Here is a 19,424-nt window from a genome sequence, read left to right on the forward strand (position 1 = left end):
AAGTGTGAAGTGCTGCCGATGATGCATTCAGGGCTATGGACCCTGTCACACGGACCCGGAAAGGTTTTCCTGGGAAAGAGATGATTAAGCTGAGACACGAGGTGCTAGAAGGATGAGGGCAGAGAGAGGTCAGAAGAGCTTCCAGGAGGAGAAATAGTACATGTAAAGTTCTAGAAGGGGGAGAGGATGGGGCTGGAGAAGAAGGAATGGCCCAGATCGCAGAGGGCCTTGTAAGCCCCATGTAGTCTTCTACAAGGGGGCTGCTCCACGAACAACTGTGGAAGGTTTTGAAGCAAGAAATTGATGTAGTCCATTTTTTTCCTCTGATGTAAACATCTAATTGTATTTTGAAATTGTGTATCAGTAAAAATAATAAAGAATAAAATTTTTAAAGCATGTTCAGTATGACCCTATTTAAAATTTTTTTAAATCTTTAGTTTTTATTAAGTTATTTCATATTATCTATCAATTATCTTTCCATATATCTATATACTCACAGACAATTGCCTGAATATTTATGACGTAGTTAATTTTTAAGTGCATGTGTGCCTGAGTGTGCAGAGAGAGGGAACAATATAACTCACATAAAATAATCAGAGATCCTAAGTGAGTTGTCCACAAGGTCAAGGAAGGTGGAGTCACATGGCCCAAGGGGATGATGGCTCTGTGTGGTTGGGACCTTGGGAGTTCTCATGTCTGGCCAGGACCCCCTCTCACCCACCAAAGAGCCAAGGGGACCGGGAAGGTACCAGTGGGGGTGGCCCCAGGACCCGAGGGCTCAAACACCAACTCCCCACAGCATCCCAGCCTTTCCCCAGGTGGCTCCTGGGTGCGGAGTCAGGACTTACAGGCAGGGAGGCAGGGGGAGCGGGAAGCAGGACTCGACCTGCGGGCACCAGCTGGGCTTCCAGGAGAGAGCAAGGCAAGGCTAACCAGGAAGGAGACTGGATCCCCACGGATCTCCACATGTGGGGTGTCTGGGCGCTGCACAGGGACACCCCTACAGAGCTGTTTTCTGTACCCAAGACAAAACTGGTTTGCACTAAACCAGAAGTCACAATTCCACTGGCCAGTGCAGAAGTGGGTAGAAACCGGATCCTGGAGGGACGAGGAGTCGGTGAGGATGGCATATGGAAGTCAACTTCTCCATGGAGAAAAATCCCCAACTATGGAAGGAAGGAGAAAAGTTCGGCTTGGGTTAGAAAGATGTAGCACCTGAGGGGCCATATGTATGTGTATGGGAAAGCCTGAGAAGGCTCACTGCCTGAAGGAGAACAACTTTCAAGGAGCAGGGCGAGAAATAAGAAAGGGCTCCAGGTTGCTGAGCAGGTGTGGGGGGCTGAGACCCAGAGCCCGCTGGAGAAGAGGGACCAGAGGAGGGAAGCTGGGAGAGCCACATCCACATGGGTCTTCATGACCTCACAAAGCAGGCATCCTCAGCCCAGCGTTCCTGAAGCTCCAAGGTAGTCCTGGCTAGGTCTCCTAGCAACTGGATGCAGGGGCCATGGCACTCCTAACACCCCAGGGAGTGAAAAAAGTCTTCCAATTTCAGGTGAAGAGAACACATGACTTTTAAAAGAAAGTGTGCTCCGGCTGGTCTAAGAGGGAGGTTTGTCCTCCCAGGGACGACTGGACAGCTCTCCTGTCCCTGAGTGTCAGCTCAGAGGCCCGAGACAGGCGGGTGTGTGCCCAGGGAATGCCAGGCCAAAGTTGGTCCAGTCTTTGGAGCGGGAGGCTATCTTCCAGGCCTGTGGTGACAGCCCCTGATGCAGCAGAGGCCACGTGGAAGGACAGAGGAGGTGGGCGTGGAGGTGCTGTGCCCGCCTACACTCCAGGGGGGGCCTGGGAGGCCCCTGCGGCCGGTCACAGGGGTGCCACCTTCACCAGAGCCCTCGGGCCCTATGGGCCCATCAGGATTGTAGGCCAATGTGTGGAGGGAATATGTGTGTGGTTGTGGGTGTGGTGGGAGCCGGGGTGGGGGGGTGTCTGTGTCCTTAGGGCAGAGAAGGGGGCAGATTTCGACGGTTGCTCAGAATCATTTCTGAGGCCAAAATGCATGAGCAGTGTGAACCCCTGTGGACTGAGGAGAATTTGGCCGACAGGGCCCAGGCCTCCAGTCTGTCCGCAGAGGCTCTGCTGTAGAACTCAGGCAAGACCACCCCGGGCCAGCGGTGTGCACAGGTCAGCCTCCGACCGGCAGTCTCAAGCTGACAGGGAGGCAGCAGGCAAGGTGCCCCCAGCTGAGGCTTCCTCCCCTGGCCCAGGACAGGTGCTTTCATCATCTTTCCTGGATTTTCTAGCCAGCTGTCCTTTCAGATGCTGACCTAGGGGGTCTACAAGGGCTGTGGGGGAGGGGAGAGGATCCCCAGGGGCTGAGACGAGGCTCTGGGCCTCCCTCAAGCACATCTGCCATCAGTTCCCCACTCGCCTCGCCCCAGGGAAGCAACACTCCTGTGTTCAGTGAATCCCCATTCATGCCACACCTTTTCTTACCCCCTCCTTGAAAGGGACTTGATTCTCCTATGTGTGTTGGTGATCTCTAGGAAGCTCTCTAGAAAGGCCAAGTGAACTCTCAAGTAAAATGAATTCTAACCTAAAGAAAGGAATAAAAGGTACCTTAACCAGTCTTAATCCCCTAGCTTCACCAAGCAAGATGCATTCCTTCTGCTAAAGCATTGCTTCATCAAGCTTCTTCTTGGCTAGTCATTTACACTTTAGTATGAATTTCATGGTTATATCACTATCTCTGGAGCAGTCTCAGAGGGATGTCAAATTTTGTTTGAGGGAAGAGGAAGCATGGATCACACTAATTCAGGACTTGAGGGCTGCTGGCGGGGTAGAAACCTGGAGCTGCAGCCGCTAGGATGAAAACTCCTAGAGGAAGGAGCAGGGCTAGAAAGGTGAAGGAAAGCTGTTCAGAAATGAAAGACTAATTCTGCCCAAGTGTACCCCTAGTCCTGGTCACTCTTCAGGATCCTAGGGGCCCAGCATGGGCTCCCAGTGATGATGATGTCCCGATACCTCAGTCTCACCCTCCACCCCTCATATCACACCCTGCAGAAACCAGAAGGTCGGGAGCACCTACGGAGACTGCTGAACTGGGAAGAGTTTGACGAGCTCAGAGACTCCCGCAGAAGCATCCTGCTGGACACCCTCTATGAAAGCATCATCTTTGCTGTGGGCAAAGGCTTCCCATGGGGGAAGGTGGCCCAGGTGGTCAAGTTCACAGAAGAGCTGCTCAAGGAAACCAAAGGTACAGGACAGGCGGGGCAGGAGTCAGTGAGGCCTGGGGAGGGCTCACAGCCCCAGGGGCCCTCCAAACAGCCTGGAGCCACTGGCTTTCTACCTGTGGGATTTAGCCTCTTCACATGCCCCAAACAGGGCCCTGTCCAGACTTTCTGGAAAGTGGAACAAACAGAATGTCCTTGTTGAGTCTTGTTCCTGATCACCCTGGTGGGAACTCTTGTACCACGCCAAGCTATTCACAAAGCAACCAGGGGTGTTTGTTTTTTCAGCCAGTCATTCACACTTTAGTATGAACTATTATTGGGTTTCCCTGGAGGCTCAATGGTAAAGAATCCTCCTGCCAGTGCAAGAGACACAAGAGACACTGATTTGATCCTTGAGTTGGGAAGACCCCTGGAGAAGAAAGTTTCAAGCCAGTCCAGTATTCTTGCCTGGGAAATCCCATGGACAGAGGAGCCTGGTGGGCTACAGTCCATGGGGTTGCAAAGAGTCAGTTACAACTTAGCAAATAAACAACAACAATGAACGTCATCACTAAACCTATACCTCTGGGGCAGCTAGTTGAGAGTAGAGTCCAAGAGAAGTCAATTTTTGTTTTAGAAAAGAGAAAAGAAATAATAATTCAGAATTTTTATTTTGGTCCTGCTTAACTTAAATGTGTCACTGTTCTGCTTAAAATCCTTCATTGAATTTCCATTGTACCCCTGAGAGACTGCAAATTGTTCCCAGTGTCCGTTTTGGCTCTGCTGACTGTCTTGGAGGGATCCTCTACAGGTGTCAGCTTGCTGGCAGGGGTGGGGGAACCAGAGTCAGGTTATGGAAGAACAGCTCTCCCACTGCTACCCTGTGTTGGGCTGCAGATGAAGAGGGTAAGCATCTCTAGCTGTGATCCACAGCACGAGGGGGTGTGGCCACATCTTCCCACCCTTGTCTGAGATGCAGATTCATTCATTAGGCAGATACATGGAGCATCCCCTCCATGACCACCATTGTAGTAATACTCAACCAAGAATCACCAAGAATCAAGAATCAACCAAGAATTTAGGTGCTAAAATCAGTGGCTGAGTGCTTGATGGGAAATGAGATATTTACACACTTCCTCAGAGTCTCCCCACAATGTCATTACTGATGGTAAAGGGGAAAAGAATACGTTTATGGTGAGGGAACCTGGTGGACACCTCCTTAATCAATGTTCCATCAGCAAGAGGACACAGATTATCATGCCACCCAATGGGATGCAAAAGAAGCAGCCAGCATCCTTCTGTGATGGTTTTAGCAGAGTCTCAGAGCCTGACATCATCAGAAAAAACTTCCAATTAAGGGCACTACGCAAAGTCCCTTTCCTGTAAGCTTCAAAGCACAAAGGTCATGAAAACCCAGGAAAGACAGAGGAACGGCTCCAAATTGAGAGACACTGAGGCAACGTGTCCGCTAAACATGACGAGGGGGCCCGACTTGGGTCCTTTTGCTGTAAAGAATGTCACTGGGACAACTGGAGAGCCTTGGGTCAGGTCTGGGTATTGGACACGAGTGTTGTGTTGAGGGTGATCTCTGGACTCTGGTGGTTGTGATTGTGAATGTCCTTGTGTAGGAAATGCACACAAAAAGATCCTGGTTGATGGGGCATTAAGTGGATCATTTCTTCTTTAAGTAGGTCAGGACATTTTTCTTTGTACTATTTTTTTCTAGCTTTATTGAGATATAATTGACATACAATATTGTATAAGTTTAAAGTAAGCAACATGGTTTGATATATGTATATATTGTGAAATAATTAGCATGATAAGTTTAATGAACACCACCTCACCTGGTTTTTTTCTTGGGATGATAACTTTTAAGGTCTACTCTCTTGGCAACTTTCAAACACACAATATGATATTGTGAATTATAGTCATCATGTTTTACATTATATCCTCAGGTGTTAATTATCTTATAACTGGAAGTTTGTACCTTTGGCCACCTTCACCTATTTCACCCATGCACCAACCCATGGCTTCTGTCAACCACCTATCTTTACTATTTCCATGATGAAGTTCAGGGTTTTTTTGATTCCACATGTAAGTGAAATCATACCGTATTTGTCTTTCTCTGACTTTTCTCACTTGACACATAATTACCTCAAAGTTCATCATGTTGTTACAAATGCTAAGATTTCCTTCTTTTATGGCTGAATAATATTCCTTTATGTATGTGCATGCATGTATATGCATGTATGCATGTATGTATACATACCCACATATATAGTGTATATTCACATTTTCTTTATCCACTTGTCTGTCATTTGATTCATGGGTTATTTCTGTATCTTGGTTATTGTGAATAATGCCACAGTGAATATATGTTAGTGTTAGTCACTCAGTCATGTCCAACTCTTTGCTCCCCATGGACTGTAGCCCACCAGGTGATTCTGCAGAATTTCCCAGGCAAGAATACTGGAGTGGGTAGTCATTCCCTTCTCCAGGGGATCTTCCTGATCCAGGAATCGAACCCAGGTCTCCTGCATCACAGGCAGATTCTTTACCATCTGAGCCACCAGGGAAACCCACACCAAACATGGGTGTCAGACATCTCCTCGAGAGTGATTTCATGTCCTTTGAATATACACCCAGAAACGGGACCACTGTATCACGTGGTAGCTTTATTTGTAATTTGTTGAGGAATAGATTCAAGGGATTAGATTTGATAGACAGAGTGCCTGATGAACTATGGGCAGAGGTTCGTGACATTGTACAGGAGACAGGGATCAAGACCATCCCCAAGAAAAAGAAATGCAAAAAGGCAAAATGGCCGTCTGAGGAGGCCTTACAAATAGCTGCGAAAAGAAGAGAAGTGAAAAGCAAGGGAGAAAAGGAAAGATATACCCATTTGAATGCAGAGTTCCAAAGAATAGCCAGGAGAGATAAGAAAGCCTTCCTCAGTGATCAGTGCAAAGAAATAGAGGAAAACAATAGAATGGGCAAGACTAGAGATCGCTTCAAGAAAATTTGAGATCCTGAGGGAACATTTCATGCAAAGATGGGCACAATAAAGGACAGAAATGGTATGGACCTAACAGAAGCAGAAGATATTAAGAAGAGGTGGTAAGAATACACGAAGAACTGTACAAAAAAGATATTCACAACCCAGATAATCACGTTGGTGTGATCACTCACCTAGAGCCAGATATCCTGGAATGGGAAGTCAAGTGGGGCTTAGGAAACATCACTACGAACAAAGCTAGTGGAGATGATGGAATTCCAGTTGAGTTATTTCAAATCCTGAAAGATGATGCTGTGAAAGTGCTGCACTCAATATGCCAGCAAATTTGGAAAACCCCATAGTGGCCACAGGACTGGAAAAGGTCAGTCTTCATTCAATCCCAAAGAAAGGCACTCCCAAAGAATGCTCAAACTACCGCACAATTGCACTCATCTCACACGCTAGTAAAGTAATGCTGAAAATTCTCCAAGTCAAGCTTCAACAGTATGTGTACCGTGAACTTCCAGATGTTCAAGCTGGATTTAGAAAAGGCAGACGAACCAGAGATCAAATTGCCAACATCTGTTGGATCATTGAAAAAGCAAGAGAGTTCCAGAAAAACATCTACTTCTGCTTTATTGACTATGCCAAAGCCTTTGACTGTGTGGATCACAACAAACTGTGGAAAAATTCTTCAAGAGATGGGGATACCAGATCACCTGACCTGCCTCCTGAGAGATCTGTGTTGCAGGTCAGGAAGCAGCAGTTAGAACTAGACATGGAACAACAGACTGGTTCCAAATCAGGAAAGGAGTAAGTTAGGGCTGTATATTGTCACCCTGCTTATTTAACTTATATGCAGAGTACATCATGAGAAATGCTGAGCTGGATGAAGCACATGCTGGAATCAAGATTGCCAGAAGAAATATCAATAACCTCAGATATGCAGATGACACCACCCTTATGGCAGATAGCGAAGAGGAACTAAAGAGCCTCTTGATATAAGTGAAAGAGAAGAGTGAAAAAGTTGGCTTAAAACTCAACATTCAGAAAATTATGATCATGGCATCTGGTCCCCTCACTTCATGGCAAATAGATGGAGAAACAGTGGAAACAGTGACAAACTTTATTTCTTTGGGCTCCAAAATCACTGCAGATGGTGACTGCAGCCATGAAATTAAAAGACACTTGCTCCTTGAAAGAAAAGTGATGACCAACCTAGACAGCATATTAAAAAGCAGAGACATTACTTTGACAACAAAGGTCCATCTTGTCAAAGCTATGGTTTTTCCAGTAGTGATGTATGGATGTGAGAGTTGGACTATAAAGAAAGCTGAGTGCCAAAGAATTGATGCTTTTGAGCTGTGGTGTTGGAGAAGACTCTTGAGAGTCCCTTGGACTGCAAGGAGATCCAACCAGTCCATCCTAAAGGAGATCAGTCCTGAGTACTCATTGGCAGGACTGATGCTGAAGTTGAAACTCCAATACTTTGGCCACCTGATGCGAAGAACTGACTCATTTGAGAAGACCCTGATGCTGGAAAGATTGAAGGTGGGAGGAGAAGGGGATGACAGGGGATGAGATGGTTGGATGGCATCACCGACTCAGTGGACATGAGTTTGAGTAAACTCCGGGAGTTGGTGATGGACAGGGAGGCCTGGCGTGCTGCAGTCCATGGGGTCGCAAAGAGTCAGACACGACTGAGCGACTGAACTGACTGACTGAGGAACCTCTACACTATTTTCCACAGTGACTGCACCAATTTAAAGTCCCACCAAAATTGCACAAGTGTGCCCTTTTGTCTGCATCCTCTCCAGGACTTGTTATTTCTAGTCTTTTTGATGATAAACATACTGAAAGGTATGAAGTGAGATCTCATTGTGGTTTTGATTTGCATTTCCTTATGGTAGTCATGCTGAACATCTTTTCATGTACCTGTTGGCCACCTGTATGTCCTCTTTGGGAAAAAGTATATTTAAGTACATTCCCCATTTTTACTTGGGTTATTTGAATGTTTATTATTGAGTTGTATGATTTCTCAATATATTTTGGGTACTAACCTCTTATCAGACATATGACTGGCAAATATTTTTTTCCCATTCTGTAGGTTGCTTTTATTTATTTAAATATGTATTGTGATGATGATATTGGCTTTTTTTTTTTTTTTTTTTGGTTCCTTAGTTCCTCAGCCAGGAATCAAACCCATGCCCCCTTCGTTGAAAGCACAGAGTCTTAACCACTGGACTACCAGGGAAGTCTCTTTAGGTGGCCTTTTTTATTTTGTTGATCATTTCTTTTACTGTGCGGAAGCTTTCAGGTTGATGTCGTCCCCTTTGTTGGTTTCTGCTCTTGTTGCCTTTACTTTTGGTGTCATATCCCAAAAATTATTTGCTAAGATTAACGTCAAGGAGCTTTCACCTGTTTTCTTCTAGGAGTTTTATGATTTCAGGTTGTACTATTTTTTAATAGACTTTCTTTTTTAGAGTAGTTTTATGTTCCCAGTAAAATAGAGCAGAAGGTACAGAGATTCCCCATGGAAACCCTGCCTTCCCCCAACCCACACTCACAGTATTTCCCATGATCAACATCCCCCTCCAGAGAGGGTACATGTGTTCTAATTGATGAGCCGACACTGATGCGTGATTATCACTTCAAGTTCGTAGTTTACATTAAGGTTCGCACCTGGTGTTACGCGTTCTTGGCTTTTGACAAATGTGTCATCCATCATTACAGTACCATACAGAATGCTTTCACTACCCTAGGAATTCGCCAAGTCCAATCTAATCATCCTTCCGTCCCCCGCAACTGGTAGAAAGTAGATGTTTCCACTGCCTCTGTAGTTTTGCCTTTTGTCATATAGTTGGAATCCTACAGTCTGTAGCCTTTTCAGATTGACTGCTTTCACAAGTAATACACATTTTAGTTTCCTCCATGTAAAGACATGGAGTTCATTTAAGGACGGAATAATATTCCATTGTTTGGATGTGTCACGGCTGATATATCCATTCACCTACTGAAGGGTGTCTTTGCACCTCAGCATCCAGCCTTAACCACTTTTCACGCCCTCCTTGTCCGCCACCCTCCTAACCTATCTCCATCTCTCAACCCGTCACTGCTTTCACATCGTGCATCCGTTGACCAAAGTGCACCATGATTCTTTTCAGACACAAGAAAAATCCCATCACTCCTCTACTTCAAGCCACTCAGTGTTCCTACTGTATATCTTACACGCACTTGCATCAGCCCTTTCTTTTTATTTCTGGGGCTGTCAGGTGGGCACCCTTCCATGTCTGTCCTCCCAGCCAGCATTCCAACCCAGTGATCACAGCCCAAAGGCTGAAGCAAGACATGCAGTCCTCAGGGGCTGGTTTCAGGGATTCTTAGGAAATTTCATCGCACCCCAGACAACCCCCCGCCCTTTGGAGCCTTCCTGGCATCCCTCTGGATCCCACTCCCCGCTGCTCACAGTGATGCCCGGGTACCAGGTTCAGCCTTGTGGTTTGAGCTCTGCCGTGGCTCATGGCCAGAAAAAACACTGACGAGCAGGAGAAGAATGTCAGCCTCAAGCAGGTGGGAACTCGGGCTCTTTCAAGTTTCCATCAGAGCCTTCCACAGGCTGAGCCCTTGAAAAACAGTCGACGATGATGCAAACCCAACTCCAAACCAAGGAGATTAGATCGCTCTGGTGCTTTCAGTATTTCTGGCTATTGCATGCCTTGCCAATACACGGTCTATCTATGTCTCTAGACTCTTAAACCTCAGAGTTACTAGGAGACTTGGTGATCAGAAAACTCAATTCCCTCTACTGAAGGGACTCCCCCTCAACAAGCCAGCAAGGCTTTCCTAGCTTCTGATGGCACTGTAAGCCACAGGGAGCTCGCTCCTTCTGAGGAAGGTCATTCCTTTGTGCAGCCACTCTTGTTATTAGAAATTCCTCCTCACATTTAGTTACACCCTCCTCTGGCACCTTCTATTAATACTCACACGCCCAAAGTCTATCCTCTAGATAGAGCAGTGAGTGGGCCCTGAAAATACTTAATGGGCTTCATATACTCTGATCATCATGTCTTCACATGTCGACTGGACACCCCCAAGTGCATTTTATCATTCTTACCACGATGTCATTTCCATAGACCCCTCTACCCCACGGGCGTCCCTGGTAGCTCAGATGGTAAAGAATTTTCTTGCAATGCAGGAGACCTGGGTTTGATCCGTGGGTCAGGAAGATTTCCTGGAGAAGGGAATGGCTACCCATTCTAGTATTCTTACCTGGAGAATTCCATGGACAGAGGAGCCTGGCAGACTATAGTCCATGGGGTCACAAAGAGTTGGACAGGCCTGAGTGACTAACACTTTCACTTTCCTTCCTCCACCCCACCTCTTCATCCTGTCCCCTTCTCTGAGCATCCTTGTGTTTGTCAATGTCATTCTCAAAATATGGCATCCAGATCCCAACATGATACAACCTGCAATTTGATTGATGCAGTGATAAGGGATTTTATCGTCACCCTTATCCTGGTGGTGATGCTCCTGTTTCTATAGCTTATGAACACATTTACTTTATCAGCATCAATGTCACAGTCATAATGGGCAGGCAGTGCACCACCCATAGTCGTCTTCCCATCTTGCCCTTGTACTTGGCGATATGGAATACACATGCAGGACTTTACAATCATCCCCACTGATTCCATTTGTCACTGTTGACCCGTCTTTTCCTCCTCCTGGCAGCTTTTAAATCTTGATCCTGGGACATCCAGCTTATAAGAGCTTCCTCTTACTTTTAAATCTACTCCAAGTTTGTGAAACTTGATTGTTACAAATATCAAGTAGGAGCAAGCTCTTGGGAGGGCTCCCAGTACCTGAAATTGGACTTGCTGAAGCTATCAGTCATCTGGAGGCTCCGAGCCCAGACGGAAGACTCAAATCCTAATTCCGTCCCTTGTAGGATGCGTGGTCCTGGGCAGCCACACCACCGCTGAGCCTCTGATTACACATCAAAAGGAAATTTTAAAAAAGAGCACCCGATTTGTAGGATTGAGGTTATGAAGATGAAGCCCACAGCATGGCTCTTGATGCATGGAGGGGTTCAGTGAGGACTGGCTCTTATTTTCAGGAGGGACCACAGGGACAAAGACCCAGAGCCTCAAGGTAGGTGATGTGATTCTGAGATGGCCTGATCAAGCGCGGCCAGGCATGCTTCATGCGGAACCTGCTTCTCATCAACCTCCAAACACACTGAAGTCATCAGCCCTTTCTCAGGAGGAGCAGAGATGGCCCCGGGACCACTTCTCCTCAGATGCATCAGAGAAAAGGGGACAGGACAGTGGGCAGAGGACCTAGAGGTAAAGCAAACGGCAGACTCACTCCCGAAGTGAGTGCAAGGAAGGAGGCAGAAAAGACGGTCCCAGGAAACTGACCCGCCATGAGGGCCGACTCTGGCTGGCTCCGGGCTTGGAGGGTGCAGACAGTGGGGTGCAGCAGGGAACCCCACGAGTGGGAACCACCCTAGAACTCCGCCTCCTGAGCTGGGTCCATGCACTCGAGCCCTGCCATGGCGCCAACCAGATGATACCTGCCAGGCCAGCCCAGACATCAGGCTATGTCCATACTGCCTCCCAGAACCCCATCCCCAGGACACTCAAGGGCATGAACAAGCACCTCAATCCTCTGAGGCAGGGGGTGCCTTCCTCCCCAGGGCACTCCTTCTCACTCTGCATCAGCTCCAGGCCCAGGCTGAGCCAGGCCAAAGGCCACACAGCAGAACCAGGAGGCACCGAACTCTGCAGTCTGTAGACCTGGGTTCAAGTCCATCTCCAGCATGTATTACTGTGCAACCTTGAAAACATCACTTTCTCTGGACCTGCAGTTCCTAATCTCTAAAATGAGGGCCATAAGAGTTCCAACTCACAGTGGGGTTGGAAAAATTAAAGACACAGGCCTGCAGAGGATGATGGAGTGACAGAGAGGAAGTGCTTGGCAAAGGTCAGACCCCCCCAACCAGGCGTGGAGGTGAAGCGGGTCACACAGCAGAGACTGCTGATCCGGGACCAGAGGTTTTCCCTCTCCCCACCCCTTAGAGTGGGGGGCTCACTGTCTGGCCCATTTCTTGTCTCCTCCTTCCTCACAGGCAGGGCTGCAGCTGGGTTCAAGTCAGGGGCCGGGGGAAGGGAGGTCCAGACTGGCCCGTGAGGCAGCTGCCCTGCCCATGGCACGCAGGCGAGGAGACCGCAGTGCTCACCACTCGTTCCCCTTGTTAGGGGACCCAGGCCGTGAGGGGCAGGCAGGTCAGATTCCAAATGAGCTGTGGTCCTTCTCACCTCCGGCCTCATCTCATCTCCTGCCTGGCTCCCGCCCCCAGGCCTGGCCCACCCGTCACAGGTTGTGAGGTGTGAGATGCCAACAGCCAGGGTTCACACTGGCTATCAGCTCACCTTCAAGCTTCTGTTTCGGCTAAAGTCCACATGGGGCTGTCACTCTTCTTGGAAGGGAGCTTCTCTTAGGGTGATTTTTTTGTTTGTTTTTGTTTAGTTAATCCCAGACTGTGGTGGTTGAGTTCTGTTTGCAGACAAGGTAACAAAGTTGGCCGGCAGCCTCTAAGGAGGGTCATGTTTGCACAGCAGTGATTCAGAGCTCCGCCAGGCTGGCCGCCTGTTCAGCTTATCTCCGGGCCCAATCGGGCCCCAGAACCGAGAGGGAAAGGGTGGCCCTTTATTCAAAAGCAGAAGCTGATTCCGCTCCAACAAACGGCTCACCGGCATGTTCGAGTCTCAGCTCCAAGACAGAAGAAAGAGTCCTTGTGTAGGCCCCTCCTCTACCAGGCTCTGGGAAGCCCCGGGCAGATCCTATCCTGCCGCGTCCTTGGGGCCCAGGGTGAAGTCACCACTCTCGGCACAGAGGGACAGAAGCCTGCCAGCCCCGGCCTGGTGGGAGGAAACCGCAGGAAGTGGCAGATTTTGCACACCCTACCTCAGCTCTGGGAGAGGAGGGGAGAGAGACTGGGGCATTTGGGGACCCCAGGGAGCTGCAGAAATGCAGAGTGCCGGGGAGACCCCAAGCTTCCTATCTCCAGCGGGCCCATAGCAGCAGGAGAGGAGGGGGAGCAGGGGGGTAGCCTCCTGACTCAGGCTTCGCTCAGCGGGGAACTGAGGGCTGGAGGCACCCAAACCAGCTCAGATGCTCACCTGGGACCTGGGAACACCTGCCCACCGTCCCTGGAGCCACTTTGCAGCTTCCGCCTCTTGTCATCATCAACATCTGGTGGGCACTGGCCTCCTCTGGGGCTCCGTCTGCACCTCAGGGCTGGGGAAGACCCCTTTCCTGCTGACCTGGCCCCCAAATCATGAGTCTGGGAGGAAGTGGGCCTTGATGACCAGTCAGTGGAGGCAAGAGGCGGCCAGGCGAGGGTCCAGTGAACTGTGTCACGGCCCTGGCATCTGTGGTCCCACCCACGGTCACTCCTGACTCTCCAGGAAATGTCATCCAGGCAGCTGTAGGGTGGAAGGGGGCTGGCAGGAGCCAATGACTCCCCCAAGCTCCCTGCATGAATGCTCCCTCCCAGAGCACTCGCAGCCATGCCCAGGGGCCACCCCGCCAGCCCCTGAGCATCCGCCGACATGGGGGAGCCTCCACTGACTCAGGACCAGTGCCGCAGAAAGCAGGTGCCTTTCTGCCTTCCTGAGAGCCTGTCTGTCTAGCAGCTTTCTCCTGGGCAGCTCAAATAGAACACCCCTCAGACTAAACCCTTGGAGGCAACTTTGCTGAAGGAGAATGGAAGCTCCCCCTGAAGGTGCTAATTGAGACCCTAGGAGACCATCTCTCGGGGCAAAGAGGCAAACTCTTTTTTTTTTTAACTTTTTATTTTGTATTGGCATATAGTCAGTTAACAATGTTGTGACATTTCAGGCGTACAGGGAAGGGACTCAGACATACATACACATGTATCCTTTCTCCCCCAACCCCCTCCCATCCAGGCTGCCACACGATGTCGAGCAGAGTTTCCTGTGCTATACACTAAGTTCTTGTTGGTTATCCACTTTAAATACGGCAGTGTGTGCAAGTCCATCTCAAACTCCCTATCAAAGGGGCAACTCTTAGCCCAGAGATCTTCCCCTGACTGTATTCGTTTGCTCTGGCTGCTATAATGTAGTTCCCCAGACCGGGCCGCTTCGACGGCAAAAATGTATTTTCTCTAGTTCTGGAGGTTGGAAGTCCAAGATCAAGGTGTGAGCAAGATTGCGTTCTTCCAAGGCCTCTCGGGCTTTGCAGATGGCCATCTCCTCACTACATACCGCACGCGGCCTCTCTTGTGTCTGTTCCCTAATCTCTTCTTATAAACACATCAGTCATAGCCGATTAGGGCCACCTCATGACCTCATTTAAACTTAATTACCTCTGTAAAGACCCTGTCTCCAAGTGCAGTCATATTCTGGGGTCCTGGGGATGAGGACTTCCACGTATGAATAGGGGAGGGGGGAACCCTGAGTTAATACAGCCCATGATGCTGAGAGAGGTCACAGACCACCAGGTGGGGCTGAACCAGCCAGCCAGCCAGAAATCGAGGTGCCACCGAAACCTTTCCTGAGGGCTGCACCTGCTGCAGAGGAAGGTACAGAAATCTCAGCGTTTTCACACGTAGCATCTGTAAGCCTCACTGTGACCTTGTGTCACAGACATTATTTGTTTTAATTGGAGTATAATTGCTTTACAATGTTGTGTTGGTTCCTGCCGTATAATGAAGTGAGTCAGCTGTATATATACACACATCCCCTCCTTCTTGAACCTCCCTCCCACCTGCCCCTCTAGGTCGTCACGGCTGAGCCCCCTGTGGTCCATAGCAGCTTCCCACTAGCCACCTGTTTTACACATGGTAGTGTCTATGGTAAATCCTAATCTCCTTATTCATCCCACCCAGCTTTCCCCATCCCGAATCCACACGTCTAGTCTCTACATCTGTCTCTCTATTCATGCCCTGAAAAAGGTTCATCTGTACCATTTTCCAGGTTCCACATATGTGCGTTAATGTACGATATTTGTTTTTCTCTTTCTGACTTACTTCAGTCTGTGTGACAGTCTGAGGTCCATCCATGTCTCTACAAATGACCCAGTTTCATCCCTTTTTATGGCTGAGTAGTATGCCATTATATATATGTACTACATTTTCTTTATCCATTCGTCTGTCAATGGGCATTTAGGTTGTTCTATGACTTGGCTGTTCTGAATAGTGCTATAATGAACATTGGGGTGCATGTGTCTCTTTGAATCGCGGATTTCTCAGGGTGTATGTCCAGGAGTGAGACTGCGCCCTCACCATCAGCTGATGTGTTCTGGCATGGATGCGCTCCCCATGTGGGGCGGGGGGTGGTACTAGCGTCCTTGGGACCAGACTTCTGGCCCTTTGGAGTGATCCCTGCCCTACCTCTAACTTCCCGTGTCTTTCCTCAGTTGGTTGGACATTTTGGTCAGTCTCTGAGTCCCCCATCAGCAGAGGGGACAAAGGATGGTATGAAGTCACCAAGTTTTAGTCTTGGTACCGTGCCCTGTCCCTGAGACAGTGAGATTACGTGGTCATTTTCGCCTTGGGGGTGATGAACAATAGGATGAAGATCCAAAGTCAGTGGCCCTTCACCAAACTTGAGACGGCTGCAGGAGGCACCCACCTCACCCTAGAATGTGGGACCATGGCTGCTTAGAATCAAAAGGATCCAAAAAGTCACCCGATTCAACCCTCCCTCCCTCCCAGCACCACCACACACTCAGGAATGCTCTTCCCAGCTAACTGCCTGCTCACTCCTCCACTGATAAAGCTCTCACTTCTAGAAAGTTCTCCCTTGCTGAACTGAAATCTTTCTGAGGCTTCCATCTGATGGCTCCTGTTCTGACCTCTGAACCTGTCCAAAGCAGCTTAATCCTTGCTCCACTCACTCAGCCATCCTCCGGCCAGCACTGGCAGAGCTCTGCAGCAGTAGGTGGAGAAGAGCAAACATCACTCAGCAGTCGTGATGCGCAAGCTCTCCACCTGGATCACCTCATTTAATGTTCACACCAAGCTCTGTTGGGTGGCTACTATTGTCCCCATTTCACAATGATGCAACTGAGGTTCAGAGAGGTTAGGTAACTTGCAAATAGTCACACAGCGAAAAATACCAGCATTAACCTCGAGATTGCCTGGCACTAGAGTCTGTCCTTCCTGCCAAAGCTCTTTAGCTTTAGCCAGCTTCTCAAGGACTAGGGGTGAGGGATGGTGAAGGGTGTATTTGCTGAGCAGAAAAGGCAAGAGGACCACTATGGACAAAGAGAAGAGCTTAGGCAAATGCTCATAACAATCTTTACAATACCTGATCCTGTGTTTGCTCCTTGAGTTGCAAGAAAGTGAACAGGGAAGAAATCTCTATAAGGACAACAAAATCTTTCTAAATCCTAATGTTTGGGTAGATTTTTCCTTAATGGGACTATTGGTTTTTCTTTAAGATAGACACAAAAACAGTGAATGGGAAAACATTAAGGCACTCGCTCAAAAAATTAAACATGGAATTAACCCACCCATAGAATTACCTATGTTCCAGCAATTCCACTTCTGGGGATATACCCAAAAGAAGTGAAAGCAGGGACTGGAACAGATATTTGTACACCCACATTCACAGCAGCAATGACCAGACGGTGGAAGTAACCCATCAACAGACAAATGGATAAACAAAATGTGGTCTATACATAAAATAGAATATTATTCAGCCTTTAAAAGAAAGGAAATTCTGATACAGGCTTCAGTATGGCTGAACTTTAAGGACCTTCTGCTAAAGGAAAGAAACCAATCACAAAAAGACAAATACTGTATGATTCCACTTATGTAAGGTGCCTAGGGTGATCAAATCTGTAGAGACAGAAAATAGAAAAGGATTTGCAGGGGACTGAGGAGGGGAAATAGGAAGGAAGTGTTTAATGAATACAGAGTTTCAGTTTTGCAAGATGAAAAAAGTCCTGGAGGCGGATGATGGTGATGGTTCCACAGCAATGCAAATGGATTTAGTGCCACATCAGTTCAGTTCAGTCACTCAGTCGTGGCTGACTCTTTGTGACCCCATGAATGGCAGCATGCCAGGCCTCCCTGTCCATCACCAACTCCCGGAGTTTACTCAAACTCATGTCCACTGAGTCAGTGATGCCATCCAACCATCTCAGCCTCTCTTGTCCCCTTCTCCTCCTGCCTCCCATCCCTCCCACCAGCAGGGTCTTTTCCAATGAGTCAACTTCTCGCATGAGGTAGCCAAAGTATTGGAGTTTCAGCTTCAGCATCAGTCTTTCCAATGAACACCCAGGACTGATCTCCTTTAGGATAGACTGGTTGGATCTCCTTCCAGTCCAAGGGGCTCTCAAGAGTCTTTTCCAACACCACAGTTCAAAAGCATCAATTCTTCGGCACTCAGCTTTCTTCACAGTCCAATTCTCACATCCATACATCACTACTGGAAAAACCATAGCCTTGATTAGACGGACTTTTGTTGGCAAAGTAACGTCTCTGCTTTTTAATATGCTGTCTAGGTTGGTCATAACTTTCCTTCCAAGGAGTAAGCATCTTTTAATTTCATGGCTGCAATCACCATCTGCAGTGATTTTGGAGGCCCCCCCCCCAAATAAAGTCTGACACTGTTTCCACTGTTTCCCCATCTATTTCCCATGAAGTGAGGGGACCGGATGCCGTGATCTTAGTTTTCTGAATGTTGAGCTTTAAGCCAACTTTTTCAATCTCCTCTTTCACTTTCATCAAGAGGCTTTTTAGTTCCTCTTCACTTTCTGCCATAAGGGTGGTATCATCTGCATATCTGAGGTTATTGATATTTCTCCCGGAAATCTTGATTCCAGCTTGGGCTTCTTCCAGCCGGCGTTTCTCATGATGTACTCTGCATATAAGTTAAATAAGCAGGGTGACGATATACAGCCTTGACGTACTCCTTTCCTATTTGGAACCAGTCTGTTGTTACATGTTCAGTTCTAACTGTTGCTTCCTGACCTGCATATAGGTTTCTCAAGAGGCAGGTCACTGGTCTGGTATTCCCATCTCTTTCAGAATTTTCCACGTCTGATGGACATCACCAGATGGTCAACACCAAAATCAGATTGATTACATTCTTTGCAGCCAAAGATGGAGAAGCTCTATACAGTCAGCAAAAACAAGAACAGGAGATGACTGTGGCTCAGATCATGAACAAGGATCCTTACTGCCAAATTCAGACTTAAACTGAAGAAAGTAGAGAAAAACACTAGACCATTCAGGTGTGACCTAAATCAAATCCCTTGTGACTATACAGTGGAAGTGAGAAATAGATTTAAGGGACTAGATCTGATAGACAGAGAGCCTGATGAACTATGGTTCATGACATTGTACAGGAGACAGGGATCAAGACCATCCCCATGGAAAAGAAATGCAAAAAGGCAAAATGACTGTCTGAGGAGGCCTTGCAAATACCTGTGAAAAGAAGAGAAGCAAAAAGCAAAGGAGAAAAGGAAAGATATTCCCATTTGAATGCAGAGTTCCAAAGAATAGCCAGGAGAGATAAGAAAGCCTTCCTCAGCAATCAATGCAAAGAAATAGAGGAAAATAATAAAATGGGAAATACTAGAGATCTCTTCAAGAAAATTAGAGACACCAAGGGAACATTTCATGCAAAAATGGGTTCGATAAAGGACAGAAATGGTATGGACCTAACAGAAGAAGAAGATATTAAGAAGAGGTGGCAAGAATACAAAGAAGAACTGTACAAAAAAGTTCTTCACGACCCAGATAATCACGATGGTGTGATCACTCACCTAGAGCCAGACATCCTGGAATGTGAAATCAAGTGGGGCTTAGAAGGCATCACTACGAACAAAGCTAGTGGAGGTGATGGCATTCCAGTTGAGCTATTTCAAATCCTGAAAGATGATGCTGTGAAAGTGCTGCATTCAATATGCCAGCAAATTTGGAAAACTCAGCAGTGGCCACAGGACTGGAAAAGGTGAGTTTTCATTCTAATCCCAAAGAAAGGCAATCCCAAAGAATGCTCAAACTACCGCACAATTGCACTCATCTCACACGCTAGTAAAGTGATGCTCAAAATTCTCCAAGCCAGGCTTCAGCAATAGGTGAACCGAGAACTTCCAGATGTTCAAGCTGGTTTTAGAAAAGGCAGAGGAACGAGAGATCAAATTGCCAATATCCGCTGGATCATCGAAAAAGCAAGAGAGTT

The 19,424-nt window shown here is 47.7% G+C and overlaps 1 protein-coding gene across 1 annotated transcript in view; it reads left to right on the forward strand.

Moving 5' to 3' along the window:
- The first annotated feature begins 1,493 nt into the window (after positions 1–1,493).
- C14H8orf74 (chromosome 14 C8orf74 homolog) overlaps positions 1,494–19,424 on the forward strand; it is a 28,400-nt gene continuing 10,469 nt past the window's right edge. The window contains exons 1-2 of the mRNA XM_043487393.1: positions 1,494–1,552; positions 3,061–3,253. Coding sequence (XP_043343328.1) covers positions 1,505–1,552; positions 3,061–3,253 — 241 coding nt within the window. The 5' untranslated portion in view covers positions 1,494–1,504. The remainder of the gene's footprint in view (positions 1,553–3,060; positions 3,254–19,424) is intronic.

The sequence above is a fragment of the Cervus canadensis genome, chromosome 14 (assembly GCF_019320065.1).
Source record: "Cervus canadensis isolate Bull #8, Minnesota chromosome 14, ASM1932006v1, whole genome shotgun sequence".
NCBI classification, from domain to species: domain Eukaryota; kingdom Metazoa; phylum Chordata; class Mammalia; order Artiodactyla; family Cervidae; genus Cervus; species Cervus canadensis.